Here is a 14,979-nt window from a genome sequence, read left to right on the forward strand (position 1 = left end):
ATGCAGCGCCTCCCTCACGAAAACTCATGATGTTATGCATTGTATGATAAACACTAAGAAAGACTCCGTTTTCCTACATGAGAAAAATTCTAAATCTTCTTGTGCTAGGCTACGTCCCAAAACAACATGGTATAAGTGGGATTCTCTACCAAAGCCTACAGCAAAGGTATATGCATGTATTGTACCCCTCAATGTCTCTCCTCGTGGCAGCTGAAAGACTCTTAACCATGAAATTAAAACAAATTCATTCGACACACTCTCAGATCACGCATTATGCAACAACGAACAAGACTAGGCAGATCCTGTTTTGACTCGTGTTCATCAAACAAGTCAATGTCCCAAAAGCCAATTCAACCATTAACGCCATGAAACCTGACTTCAGTTTTGCGATCGAGTCATGCGGCAATCAATGGTTTTAAAAAACAGCAACAATTGGCTATGGTGTACCTCAATTCAAATCAAATTTCGTGGATAGAGCTTGCAGGACGAGTGCGCCTGTCGATGGAAAGCTCTTGCAAAATTGAATCTATTTGTTGAACAACCTCTACCATTCGGGGCCGATTGTCAGCATCCTCCTGCAGGCAAGCCATGGCCAGAGCAATGAGATCCTTCATAGAGACAATCTCCGATTCAGAGGCTGCTAGCACCAAGGTGGTATCCAAAACTTCGTCCAAGCAGCCCCGGGCATACCTGTTGCCCACATAAATAACTAAGTTGACGTCATCACTGCTTCGTGCAAAGTCAATTGCCCTCTGCGACGTAACAAGCTCAAGCAGGACAACACCAAAACTGTAGACATCACTCTTGTCAGTAAGCTGGTAGTTGCGGTAATAGTGAGGGTCCAGATACCCAAGGGTGCCCTGTGCACATGTGGAGATGTGGGTGACATCGTCCTCCACTAAGCGCGACAAGCCAAAATCTGAGACCTTGGCTGTCAAGTTGGCATCCAGTAAGATGTTGGAGGATTTGACATCTCTGTGTATGATAGGAGGATAAGCTGAGGAGTGCAAATAAGCAAGTGCCTCTGCTGTCTCTATTGCGACACGCAATCGTCTCTCCCAAGTGAGCTTCCTCTGTTTTGTATCCCCTAATGATGGAGCCAAGTGATCAAAGAGAGTTCCATTGGGTACATACTCGTATACCATGAGGGGTTGCTCTGTTTCTATACAGCAGCCAACGAGACGCACAAGGTTGCGGTGATTGACCTGTGACAAAATCCTCACCTCATTCAGGACTTGATCACTTCCCTTCAAATTGCCAAGCTTGGCCACCTTGATTGCCACTACTGTCCCATCCCTCAACACTCCCTTATATACTTGCCCAAAGCCACCACTGCCCAGAAGACAATCTTTGCTAAAATGGGCTGTTGCTAACTTCATTTCTTTGACACTGAAGAGGGCTGCCTTGCCACCGTTGGCATTAAGAATCCGTGACCTCTCTTGTGATATCTTGTCCTTGGCCTGTTGTTTCGCCTGCCGTTTTCTACAAGCAACCATGCTTATCAAGGCAAAGCATACCACCGCCACGAACAGGGAAGGCGTGAGGCCAGCGATGAGGGAAATCCTGTGCCTGAGGGCACCACCTGCACCAGAGAATGCAATAGTGATTATGAACATTATGATGTTTCAGCCCCATGATATACTTCACACATGAGCACTTCAATGCAGAACTGCTCACTATACCTTGTTTACAGAGTCCATCAAAGGGGTCCCAAGCATAGCCCGACCTGCATCGGCATGTGCTGAGACCAGTTACATCTGTCCAGCAGGCAGAATGGGTGGGACACTGCGTCTGATTAGCACAAGAAGGCTCTGTTGGTGTATCCCAACGAATCTGCACACCAAAACTCCATCTTTGCGCGGGCAATGATAGGTTGATGCTCACCACACTCGTGTATGCAGAGCATACTGATTCATTCAAGGGAATTGTAAAGAGGTTCGAAGGGCCTGCTGAAGCAACGGTGCAACAGAGGAGAGAATGGCAAGATGCATCACCTGACGCCGCGAAGGCCTGATTGCAGGGGCTGGCCGTTGTGCAGTTGAGAGGCGATTGAAGCAAAAGCTGCGTGCAGTTGAAAAAGACGAGGCTGTTCGCAGAGGTAATTGAAAAGGGCTGGCTCTGGTTGAGGATGAGGCCACCATTAACCAAATCTTCGCTGATGCAGGAGGCACCGTCTGAGAGTAAGGGAGCGGGAGAGATGGTGAGGAGCTGCAAGGCAGGTGCGATGTCGCGCACAATGTAGGAACCCGAGACTGCCTCGAATTGAAGCTGGCTAAGTGAGGACGTGCAGGAAAGCCTGTAATGTGGATGGCCACACTTGGCGGACGTGCTGAGAGGGTAAGGAACTGTCCGGTTGCCGCAAGGAGGGCACTGCTGACCGCAAACATGTGCTGCAAGAAGCCACAGCAGTAACCCCAGCCGCAGTTTGCGGGAATCCGAGATGGCTCCATGTCCAAGAGCACGTGTGTGCAGAAACGACATGAGAGCTGTCTCTTGACCTAATCAAGCCCGCTTGTCTTGCTGAATCGGGACTTAGGAGGACTATAGGTACTCTTTCTGCTACGTCTCTTCTCATCGCACTTCTCTCAGTAGAGCGGGAAATGGTAGATCTCGTTATCCCGTGGCCAACTTATTTGAGTTACCCCTCCCGATATAGTGACGAGGTCCCCAATCCTCATCCCCTCCACCACTAAGTTGTTTACTACCCCACAACGGTATGTGCCACGGGTTCTAAATGAACCCCGTGGGGCGGTGGGATCGTCTCGACGGTGGCCAAGGCTTTGGGGGGATTTTTTTAATATTTTTTTTAGAGTATAAGAACTTTGAAACACACGCACACACCCTATGTACAACGGCTTCACAAGTAGGGAGAGAAGCATCCCACACACACACACACACACACACACATGCATATGGGAATAGTCCCCAAGGACCTAGAACATGTATTCAGATCGTCAAGGGGGGATTTTGAGGAGGGTGGAGCCTACAAAAAGTTTCCCGCATAGACTTCTCGATTGGTGGCCCAAGCCTCGAATCTACAACCCCCTCGATGGCAGGCAGCTGCTCTAACAATGCACCCGCGTGGGTTTGCTTGTCCAACCTTCCATTTCACATCTATATAAGTTAAAGCGGAGTAGTCAAAAGTAAAAATAAGGACATTAAAAGTAAACATGGACTCCATCCAACGATGTCTCACAATTTTGAAAAACGTTTTCTAGTTCTCGATCATCGATCCCACCACTTGGTCCTCTCTCTCTCTCTCTCTCTCTCTCTCTCAAGCCTCGCGCCATTATATGAATGCCAGTATTTTTAGTGGGCACTTAAGCTTTAAATAATAGAAAGAGGACGGTTCATATAATAGAAAGAGGGTTGGACACTCTTGAGACCAGGTTCAAGGATGCATTAAAACCTAGGCAAGTTGCAATACACCTTCCCACCAGCAAAGGTTGATGCAACCACCCTTGTCTCATCCAAGGCTTTACATGCACATTAAGGTTAACATTGCCTTGTCTCAAATTTGGCAAAGTTGAGAATGGAAGGCACCCTTATCTGTGGCAATAATGACTTTTGAGACGAACCAATACACAACCAAGTCCTGCAAATGACCATCTCTTAATTTCCACTCCTTTTATCTAAGCATGTAAGTGCTCATTGTTGAGGTAAAGGTGGTGTGCCTCTTACACGGGACCGGACATTCCTACTACCCACTCGGTTCACCCTTATTCCTTACATATACAAAGCAATAAAGAGCTCTCTAACATATTGAGAGGTGGTGTCCCTCTTACACGGTACAAAGGTGGTGTGCCTCTTACACGGGATCGGACATTCCTACTACCCACTCGGTTCACCCTTATTCCTTACATATACAAAGCAATAAAGAGCTCTCTAGCATATTGAGAGGCTTCTACATCCACATCTATTTCCTCTTCTCCACACACAGCACGTACTAAGCTCGCACCTCCCTCGCAAGGTCCTCACGATTGGTATCAAAGCTAGGGGGAGGAGCATCATCTCGAGCACCTTCTTCGCACATGCACGAGGTCTAGTGAGCTAAGGCTTGAGACCTTAGCTCATAGCAAGAAATTGTTTTGTACAATTTTGGAGTTTTGTGAGCTATACACAATAAACATTATATTGTGAGCTTTAGAGCTTCTCCATCCACATCTTCTCCACACACAGCACGTACTAAGCTCACACCTCCCTCGCAAGGTCCTCACGGTCGGTATCAAGAAATTGTTTTCTACAATTTTGTAGTTTTGTGAGCTACACACAATAACATTATATTGTGAGCTTTAGAGCTTGTAGCCTTCGAGCATTGAAGCTTACAACAAAATAATTTTTGCATCTCGGGTAACATTAAAACACTCAACACAAAGCAGCAAGGTAAAGAAGGAACACAGTAGCGCTAAGCTCTCAATGCAAGTTTGGGGAGTTTTTGGAGCATGTGGAAATATGCATCGAGCACACATAGTAGGCAGTCCACAAGGGGCTCATTCGCAAGGCAACACAGAAAGCAGTGCTTGCAATTTTTTTGGCTCCTAGATAATGTTAAAAGATTTTTAACGTGCAGCAGCATCAAAGAGAGGGGGCAACCTTGCGCAATCAACTTGGGGTAGCCTTATTCAATAAGCATCCCTTGGCCGCATACTCTCTCTCGCTGCTCTCCCCTGGAGACTATTAGTGTCACTTCGGCCTTACACACACACACAACAGAAGCAAGATGGACTGATGACATCACTAAATATTAGTCTGCTTCATTGCAAGCCTCAAATGATAATTTGGGGTAGTTACAAGACTCCGAATGCACTCAAACTTACTACATGAATAGGACATGCCATATTGGATTTCCTTAATACTTCAAATTTCCATTTTAACACTTGAGAAAAATCGTAGCTAATAACACTAATCTATTTTGCAAGTAGATTTGGATGCCAAAAATACTTGATAGCTTCCTCTAAGCATGCTCTATCCGCTATTATGCTCCAAACTAATTTGTGAATGTGGTTTGTGCAATATGAGCCCAAACAATATGTTGAGAGATACAATTTAAACCACACAGCTATCACGAGAAACTTTCCTTAAACAAAAGAGATTTCACTTGGAACATGTAGCAAGTCTCAGAATAGAAATTCCACAATGTATGAGGGAGATACAAGCAATAGAAGCAAGAGGGAAGACTCAATAGATAGAACGATCGTATGCTCCCTTCATTATCCAAAAACTTGGGTCCAAAATTTTTACAAAATTGGGCTTTATATCGTAGCCATTGTTGGAATTAGGTTTGCAAAGAAACGCACACAACTTGGAGAAGACAAAGGAAGCTCAAGGCACACAACTGAGAGTGTATTACTTAGTGTGCAATGGAAAGATAGATAGCCCTAGAGTGATGGGCGTATATACAATGCACGGGGGGAAAAACCTCCTAAAGAGGGAAAAAATGCCCCAGCGGTCATAGTGTGTTCACACACATCACTACCACATGTATATGGTAACAAATCCCACCTGGAGTGATGCGGTGAACGAGAGGTGGCACATGAGTAAAGGGAAGGGCCATGCCCTGAGGACATGACCAGTCCACACAGGGGAGCAAGTCCAAAGCTTTACGGAAAGCTTCGAGCTTCTCATGAGACAATGCCTTTGTGAAAAGATCTGCAAGGTCATCCTGTGTTGGCACATAAGCCAAGTTGATCTCTCCTGCTGAGAGCCTCTCCGTGACATAGTGGTAATGCACCTCAATGTGCTTTGTGCGAGCATGAAAAACTGGGTTTCTCAAACCTGCCATTGTGCTCTAGCTGTCAGTGTAAATAGTGTTGGCAGTGTCCTGTCCAACACCCAAATCAGCCATAAGGCGTTTGAGCCATACACACTCAACCGTAGCTGTGAAGATTGCCATGTACTCAGTCTCACAACTAGAAGCGGCCACAGTAGGTTGCTTCTTGCTCAACCATGATATACATGAACTGCCAAGCATGAAACAAAAACCACTAGTGGACACTCTCATGTCAAAACAACCAACCCAATCTGAGTCCAAAAAAGCATGTAAATCTGGCAGCAATGATCCCCCCTTGGGATAAAACAAGCCGAGATGTAAAGTGCCACTAAGGTATCGAAAAATCCTCTTGGTAGCTTTCTAATGCTCAGACCCTAGGCTATGCATAAATCTATCGACCCGTGAGACTGCAAACTGAATATCCGACCTTATGTTGCATACATAAACGAGGCAGCCAACATCAGTTTTGTAAAGAGTGGCATTAGCAGGATCACTAGCATCATGTAGAATCAACTTCAAACCTGTTTCCATGGGAGTGGCAGTAGGTTTGCAATCCTCAAGTCCAAACATACATAGCAATGTCTCTATGTAACTTTTCTGACACATGGCAATACCACCATCACACTGCTTAAACTGTATACCCAAGTAATGATGCAACAACCCCAAATCTTTCATCTTGAAAGTAGCATTCCAATCAACCTTATATTCAGTAAAATGTCTCTCATTTGGTCCAGTGATCAGCAAATCATCGACATAAAGAACCACAATGAGAAGTACATCACCCTCACGCTTTACATACAATGTGCTTTCTGTAGGACTGTTACGAAAGCCTTGTTTGACCAAATGAGTGTCAGCTTTCTCATACCAAGCACAAGGAGATTGCTTCAACCCATACAAAGCCTTCTTACATTTGCACAGTTTGTCCTCTTGTCCTTTCTTGACAAAACCGCAAGACTGTGTTACATAAACTTCCTCAAATATGTCACCATTTAAGTAAGCAATAACAATGTCTAACTGATGTACATCCCAACCAAAATGAGCTGCCAATGCACATAGAAAACGCACAATAGTCATACGACAAGTAGGAGCAAAAGTCTCTTCATAATCTATGCCTTTTTGCTGTGCATAACCCTTTGCAACAAGTCAAGCCTTATGGCGATCGATCTCACCATCCGGATTGCGTTTCAACTTGTAAACCCACTTCATACCAATGGCCTTTTTTCCAGGAGGCCAATCACATAAAGTCCATGTGTCATTTTCTATAAGTACATCATATTCTGATTGCATGGCAGCCATCCAATTTTCTGAATTTTGTGCTTCATCAAAAGACAAAGGTTCCTCAACATCATGTAAGCTAGACACAGCCAAAGCATAACAATCTGATGCATAAGATGCATGGCGAGAGCCTGAGCGAGTACCACTAGACAAAGGTGCATCCAATTTACTATCACGCAATGTATGCACAAGCCATTTTGGCATACCTCTAGCCTGCTCATTTTCAGCCCTTTCCTCATCAAGTACATCATGTACATCTGCATCAGTAATAGGTTGATCTATAACATTTTTGGAAACCCCCATAGGATGTACATTTGCCTCATTGGAATTTACATTCGTATTTCCACCACTGAAAAGAGGCAACAAAGTGTCATAAATATCCCGTGAGCTTACATTACTGTCTCAAGTACATGACAGCAAGGGCTGAACAGAATCTTGCACAAATACTACATCTCGTGAAACCAGAATACGCTTTGTTTGCGGATGATACAACTTGTAACCTTTGCTTTCAGCACTATAACCAACAAAAACACATTTGACAGTCTTATCATCCAATTTTCCGTACTGTTTTTGTGGCACCAAAGCATATGCCAAACAGCCAAAAACACGCATGTGCTCTATAGAAGGCTTGCTATCATGCCATGCTTCATATGGAGTAATAGACTGCAAATCTTTTGTAGGACACCTGTTAAGTACATAAGTGGCACACATGATGGCCTAAAGCCAAAGCAAAGCTTGACTTTTGACCATACATCGTGCCATTTCCGTAAGTGACCTGTTTTTCCTCTCAGCACCACCATTTTGCTAAGGTGTGTAAGGCACTGTACATTGGTGTTTTATCCCACGACTAGCTAGAAATGCATTAAATTCATGAGGCATATACTCCCCCCCTCGATTGGAACGGAGGGTGCCCATAGTACATTTCGATACATTTTCAACCATAGCCAGAAATTGTTTGAAGCACATAAAAACTTCGGACTTTGCTTTAAGCGGAAATACCCATGCATGCCTGGAGTAATCATCAATGAAAGTCACGAAGTAAAGGTAATTGCACAAGGATAGATTTTGCATGGGCCCACAAACATCACTATGCACAAGCTACAACCTACATGTGGCCCTAACTGAACCATCCTTTGGAAACTTAGAACACTGCATTTTACCCAAAATACAGCCTTCAGAAACATGTTTGACAAGTGCTTCAAGAGGCGGCAAAGAAGCAACCATATCAGATTCTTGCAAACGCAGCAAACTGGCAAAATTCAGATGACCGAAACGTGCATGCCAAAGTTTTGCATCTCAAATAGTCCTTGAATCTTCAACTACATTTGCAAAAAAATTTCCACTCTTGTCATACAAAGTGAGCTTATATAGCCCACCACACAAAACGCCAGATGCAACAATTTCATCACCAAAACTGACATCATGAATTGTACATATGTCATCCACAAATTTAACTACAAGTCCAAGTCTAGCAAGTGCAGATACAGACAAAAGATTCTTCTTGATCTCACGTACATAAAGTGCATCAACAAGTGTGAAAGAACTGCCATTTGCAGCAGTAAGCACAATCTTTCCAACTCCCTGAACCGGATAAGAGGCATTGTTGGCACAAGTGACTGAATTCCCATGAGGGACAGACTCGAGAGAGGTGAACAATTCACGAGGTGAGGTAATGTGCTTTGTAGCACCACTGTCGAAATACCACACATATGAATCTGCAGCAACTGGCATGCATGCATCATGAACAACAGGATTGTAAGTGCACTATGCAGCACTAAAAGCCCGTTCTACATCAACATGAGCATCACAATCTCCTTTCACAGAAGACTCAACAATGGCTGCATTTGTAGTGGAACCAGCATTTGCAGTGGAACCACCCTCTTTCTTCTTAGCCTTTTTGGCCTTCAACTTAGGACATTGCTTGATCAAGTGATCATTAGCTTTACAATAATGGCAATGCATCTTCTTTTTTCCGTTATCACCAGAATTGCCAAGCGAAGTGCTACCAGTAGAAGCATTGGGAATAGAAGTTTTGCCACTCGCAGTAGAACCATAAGAAGTGGCTGCATTGTTGTTACCACCCTTTCTTTGAGAAGCAATAAAAGCCTGTTCACCTGCATGTTGTCTAGTCTTGAATGGGATCAGCCCATGACTCCATTGGCGATAATCTTTGCATGCCGCCATTGTCTGCCATGCACCATATCTAGGTTTTAGACTGTAGAATATGCAAGCTGGCCCCCATCAGCTCCCTTTTCTCTCGTGTTTGACTTATGGGCTGCCAACTTGCCACACCTCCGTTAATATGCCTGTATCCGCTGGATTCTCGGCTACAAAACTGGCCATGGCTTCACTCCTCGTGAACACCACAAACATGCGCCCCTTTTGACCAGATTTTGAACTTGCCTCACATTGATTATGTTGGAATTAGGGTTGCAGAGAAACACACACATCTTGGAGAAGACGAAGGAAGCTCAAGGCACACAATAGAGAGTGTATTACTTAGTGTGCAATGGAAATACTGATAGCCCTAGAGTGATGGGCGTATAAACAATGCTCGGGGGAAAAAACCTCTTAAACAGGGAAAAATTGCCCCGACGGTCATAGTGTGTTCACACACATCACTACCACATGTATATGGTGACAAATCCCCCCTGGAGTGATGCGGTGAACGAGAGCTGGCACATGAGTAAAGGGAAGTGCCATGCCCTGAGGACATGATCAATCCACAAAGGGGAGTAAGCCCAAAGCTTTGCGGAAAGCTTCAAGCTTCTCACGAGACAATGCCTTTGTGAAAAGATCTGCAAGGTTGTCCTCTGTTGGCACATAAGCCAAGCTGATCTCTCCTGCTGAGAGCCTCTCCCTGACATAGTGGTAATGCACCTCAATGTGCTTTGTGCGAGCATGAAAAATTGGGTTCCTTGCACCTTCCAATGCGCTCTAACTGTTAGTGTAGATAGTGTTGGCAGTGTCCTGTCCAGCACCCAAATCGTCCATAAGGCGTCTGAGCCATACACACTCAACCGTAGCTGTGAAGACTGCCCTGTACTCAGCCTCACAACTCGAAGGGGCCACAATAGGTTGCTTCTTGCTCAACCATGATATACATGAACTGCCAAGCATGAAACAAAAACCACTTGTGGACACTCGCATGTCAAAACAACCAGCCCAATCTGAGTCCGAAAAAGCATGTAAGTCTTGCGACAATGATCTCCCCTTGGGATAAAACAAGCCAAGATGTAAAGTGTCACTAAGGTAGCGGAAAACCCTCTTGACAGCCTTCCAATGCTTAGACCCTGGGCTATGCATAAATCTGCTGACCTGTGAGACTGCAAGCTGAATATCCGACCTCGTGTTGCATACATTAATGAGGCAGCCAACAGCTGTTTGGTAAAGAGTGACATCAGCATGATCGCCAGCATCATGTAGACAACTTCAAACTTGTTTCCATGGGAGTGGCAATAGGTTTGCAATCCTCAAGTCCAAACTTACATAGAAATGCCTCTATGTAACTTTTATGACACAAGGCAATACCACCATCACACTGCTTAAATTGTATACCTAAGTAATGATGCAACAGCCCCAAATCTTTCATCTTGAAAGTAGCATTCAAATCAGCCTTAAATTCAGCAATATGTCTCTCATTTGGTCCAGTGATCAGCAATCATCTACATAAAGAACCACAATGAGAAGTACATCACCCTCACGCTTTACATACAATGTTCTTTCTGTTGGACTGTTATGAAAGCCTTGTTTGACCAAATGAGTGTCAGCTTTCTCATACCAAGCACGAGGATATTGCTTCAACCGATACAAAGCCTTCTTACATCTGCACACTTTGTCCTCTTGTCCTTTTATGACAAAACCGCGAGGCTCCGTTACATAAACTTCCTCAAATATGTCACCATTCAAGAAAGTAGTTACAATGTCTTATTGATGTACATCCCAACCAAAATGAGCTACCAATGCACATAGAAAACGCACAGTAGTCATACGACAAGTGGGAGCAAAAGTCTCTTCATAATCTATGCCTTTTTGCTGTGCATAACCCTTTGCAACAAGTCGAGCCTTATGGCGATTGATCTAACCATCCGGCTTGTGTTTCAACTTGTAAACCCACTTCATACCAATGGCCTTTTTGGCAGGAGGCAAATCACATAAAGTCCATGTGTCATTTTCTATAAGTGCATCATATTCTGATTGCATGGCAGCCATCCAATTTTCTGAATTCTGTGCTTCATCAAAAGATAGAGGCTCCTCAACATCATGTAAGCTAGACACAGCCAAAGCATACCAATCTAATGCATAAGATGCATGGTGAGAGCCTGAACGAGTACGACTAGACAAAGGTGCATCCAATTTACTGTCACACAACGTGTGCACCAATCATTTTCGCATCCCTCTAGGCTGCTCATTTTCAGCCCTTTCCTCATCAAGTACATCATGGTATCTGCATGAGTAATAGGCTGATCTATAACATTTTTAGAAACCCCCACAGGATGTACATTTGCCTCATTGGAACTTACATTTGTATTTCCACCACTGAAAAGAGGCAACAAAGTGTCATAAATGTCTTGTGAGCTTACATTATTGTCTCTAGTACATGACAGCAAAGGCTGACCAGAATCTTCCACAAACACTACATCCCGTGAAACCAGAATATGATTTGTTTGCGGATGATATAACCTGTAACCTTTGCTTTCAGCACTATAACCAACAAAAATACATTTGACAGCCTTATCATCCAATTTTCTGCGTTGTATTTGTGGCACCAAAGCATATGCCAAACAGCCAAAAACACGCATGTGCTCAATAGAAGGCTTTCTATCATGCCATGCTTCATATGGAGTAATAGACTGCAAATATTTTGTAGGACACCTGTTAAGTACATAAGTGGCACACATGATGGCCTCAAGCCAAAAAGAATGCGGCAAAGCTTGAGTTTTGACCATACATCGTGCCATTTTCATAAGTGACCTGTTTTTCCTCTGAGCAACACCATTTTGCTGAGGTGTATAAGGCACTGTACATTGGTGTTTTATCCCACGACTAGGCAGAAATGCATTAAATTCATGAGACATATACTTCCCCCCTTGATCGGAATGGAGGGTGTCCATAGTACATTTTGATACATTTTCAACCATAGCCAGAAATTGTTTGAAGCACATAAAAACTTCGGACTTCGCTTTAAGCGGAAATACCCATGTATGCCTGGAGTAATCATCAATGGAAGTCACGAAGTACAAGTAATTGCCCAAGGACGGAGTTTGCATGGGCCCACAAACATCACTATGCACAAGCTTCAACCTGCATGTGGCCCTAACTCAACCATCCTTTGGAAACTTAGAACGCTGCATCTTACCCAAAATACAGCCTTCACAAACATGTTTGACAGGTGCTTCAAGAGGCGGCAAAGAAGCAACCATATCAGATTCTTGCAAACGCAGCAAACTGGCAAAATTCAGATGACCGAAACGTGCATGCCAAAGTTTTGCATCTGAAATAGCCCTTGAATCTGCAACAGCATTTTCAAAATTTTGTCCACACTTGTCATACAAAGTGAGCTTATACAACCCACGGCACAAAAGGCCAGATGCAACAATTTCATCACCAAAACTGAGATCATGAACTGTACATCTATCATCCACAAATTTGACTACAAGTCCAAGTCTAGCAAGTGCGGATATAGACACGAGATTCTTCTTGATCCCAGGTACATAAAGTGCATCAACAAGTGTGAAGGAACTGCCATTTGCAACAGTAAGCACAGTCTTTCCAACTCCCTGACCCGGATCAGAGGCATGCATTGTTGGCACAGGTGACTGAATTCCCATGAGGGACAGACTCGAGAGAGGTGAACAATTCACGATGTGAGGTAATGTGCTTTGTAGCACCATTGCCAAAATACCACACATGTGAATCTGCAACAACTGATAAGCATGCATCATGGACAACAGGATTATAAGTGCACTGTGCGCTAAAAGCCCGCTCTGCATCAACATCAGCAACACAGTCTCCTTTCACAGAAGACTCAACAATGGCCGCATTTGTAGTGGAACCACCCTCTTTCTTTTTAGCCTCTTTGGCCGTCAACTTAGGACACGACTTGATCAAGTGATCATTAGCTTTACAATAATGGAAACACATCTTCTTTTTGCCCTTATCACCAGAATTGCCAGATGAAGTGCTGCCAGCAGAAGCATTAGGAACATAAGTTTTGCCACTCGTAGCAGAACCATAAGAAGTGGCTGCATTGCTGTTACCACCCTTTCTTTGAGAAGCAATAAAAGCCTGTTCAACTGCACGCTGTCTAGTCCTATTTTTTCTAGAAAGTGACTCTTGCAACAACAATGTGCATAATGCATCAAACTTGACAACTTCAGGATTTCCTTGGGTCATAAGTCTCCAAGTACTAGCAAGGGTCTGGTAAGAATCTGGTAAGGCATCAAGAACAGTCTGCACAAGTGAACTGTCTGAATTGACTTCACCTGCAGAAATAAGTTGCTCATTGATATCCTTGACACGAGCAAGAAAAGTGTCCATATCATCTTTCTCATGCATAATCTTCGACTCCAGCTCTTTACGCAGCAAAGCAATTTTAGCTTCATTGCGGCTTGCATAAAGACCTGCTAGAATATCACAAGCCTGTTTTGCAGATTTCGCTGAACGGATGTGAGGAACAATGGTGCGCTTCACAGACAACGCAATCAATGCATGAGCTTGCGCATCCTTAGCATCCCAACGAGCTTGTTCTAGCGTAGGCAAAACAACTCTAACAGCAGCAATCCTTGTAGCAAGACCTGCAACATCCTCAACATCGCCTACATCCTCAGAACCAGGACGTACATCAATGCCTTGCACAATATTCCACACGCCCTTTGACAGAAGAACGTGTTGCATCATATAAGCCCACATAGGGTAATTGTCCCCATCCAACCTGTCCTCAGCAGCAAACATCTTGAACACATCTGTGTTGTTGTTGTCAGACATGGTAAATGTTGCACCGATGTGAAAACTGCCCAAAAATAAGAGAAACGGAGTGGGAACAACACGTGCTATGTAGCACAAACCGTAGAAGACTGTAAGGCACCTGTTATGCAGAAAACGGCATTGACAAACATTTTGCACAAAATGATGAAATTGCCTGTGCAGACCTGCCTGTAGTGGAAATGGAGGCCCGAATAAAAAATCTGAGCAGACTGAGCTCTATGAGCTCATCCGAAATATTTGGCGACCTGCGAACGCTCGCCAAACCTCACTGTAATCGAAGAAAGTGAGCAGGCGTGTACTAGAGCAGCTGGCGACCAAGCCCGGGAGGACGCAATCTGCTCTGATACCAATTGTTGGAATTAGGGTTGCAGAGAAACACACACAGCTCGGAGAAGATGAAGGAAGCTCAAGGAACACAATAGAGAGTGTATTAGTTAGTGTGCAATGGAAAGACTAATAGTCCTAGAGTGATGGGCGTATATACAATGCTCGGGGGAAAAAACCTCCTAAAGAGGGAAAAAATGCCCCGACGGTCCTAGTGTGTTTACACACATCACTACCACATGTATATGGTATCAGATTATAGTCCTCTTATACACTGCCGCCAGCTATGCATCGTACCTGCTTCTGCCGCCTTTGGCTCGACATAGGCCCGCCACAAACAGACACACATTGTTTGCACCTTTTGGAGCTCTACCTTCACCTTCAAAAGCACTCACACACACACCGCCTTGGCTTGTAGCACTCTCACACCTTCATACACACACACACACACAACCGTTCTGTAGGTGCTCCCTGGTTCCTAGTGCACTTTGGAAATTGTTGCATGATGCTTCTACTGCAGCCCCTCAATGACGTTATTGTTGCAGGTAATTGCGCTAGGGGTCCCTTCCGTAATCCCCTCCTCACCATTTCATATATATGTTCTTCAGATGCCTCATCTCCTA

The 14,979-nt window shown here is 44.3% G+C and overlaps 1 protein-coding gene across 1 annotated transcript; it reads right to left on the minus strand.

Annotated features, from left to right (window-relative positions):
• Positions 1–271: 271 nt before the first annotated feature.
• Positions 272–2,671, minus strand: LOC147440164 (wall-associated receptor kinase-like 20). Its single transcript, XM_086529931.1, has 2 exons — positions 1,683–2,671; positions 272–1,582 (listed from the first exon to the last, which is right to left on the minus strand). The coding sequence occupies exons 1-2, from the start codon at positions 2,479–2,481 to the stop codon at positions 459–461; spliced, it is 1,923 nt and encodes a 640-aa protein (XP_086386057.1). The 5' UTR covers positions 2,482–2,671; the 3' UTR covers positions 272–458.
• Between the last annotated feature and the right edge of the window lie 12,308 nt (positions 2,672–14,979).

Source organism: Adiantum capillus-veneris, chromosome 15, assembly GCF_014529385.1.
Source record: "Adiantum capillus-veneris isolate H3 chromosome 15, ASM1452938v2, whole genome shotgun sequence".
NCBI classification, from domain to species: domain Eukaryota; kingdom Viridiplantae; phylum Streptophyta; class Polypodiopsida; order Polypodiales; family Pteridaceae; genus Adiantum; species Adiantum capillus-veneris.

What these genes read in the sequence shown, in the direction of transcription:
- LOC147440164 (XM_086529931.1), bottom strand. Translation starts at nt 2,481, where the DNA reads ATGTCGTTTCTGCACACACGTGCTCTTGGACATGGAGCCATCTCGGAT. An exon ending in TGATGGACTCTGTAAACAAG is followed by an intron (nt 1,583 to 1,682) that starts GTATAGTGAGCA and finishes TCTCTGGTGCAG; the next exon opens with GTGGTGCCCTCAGGCACAGG.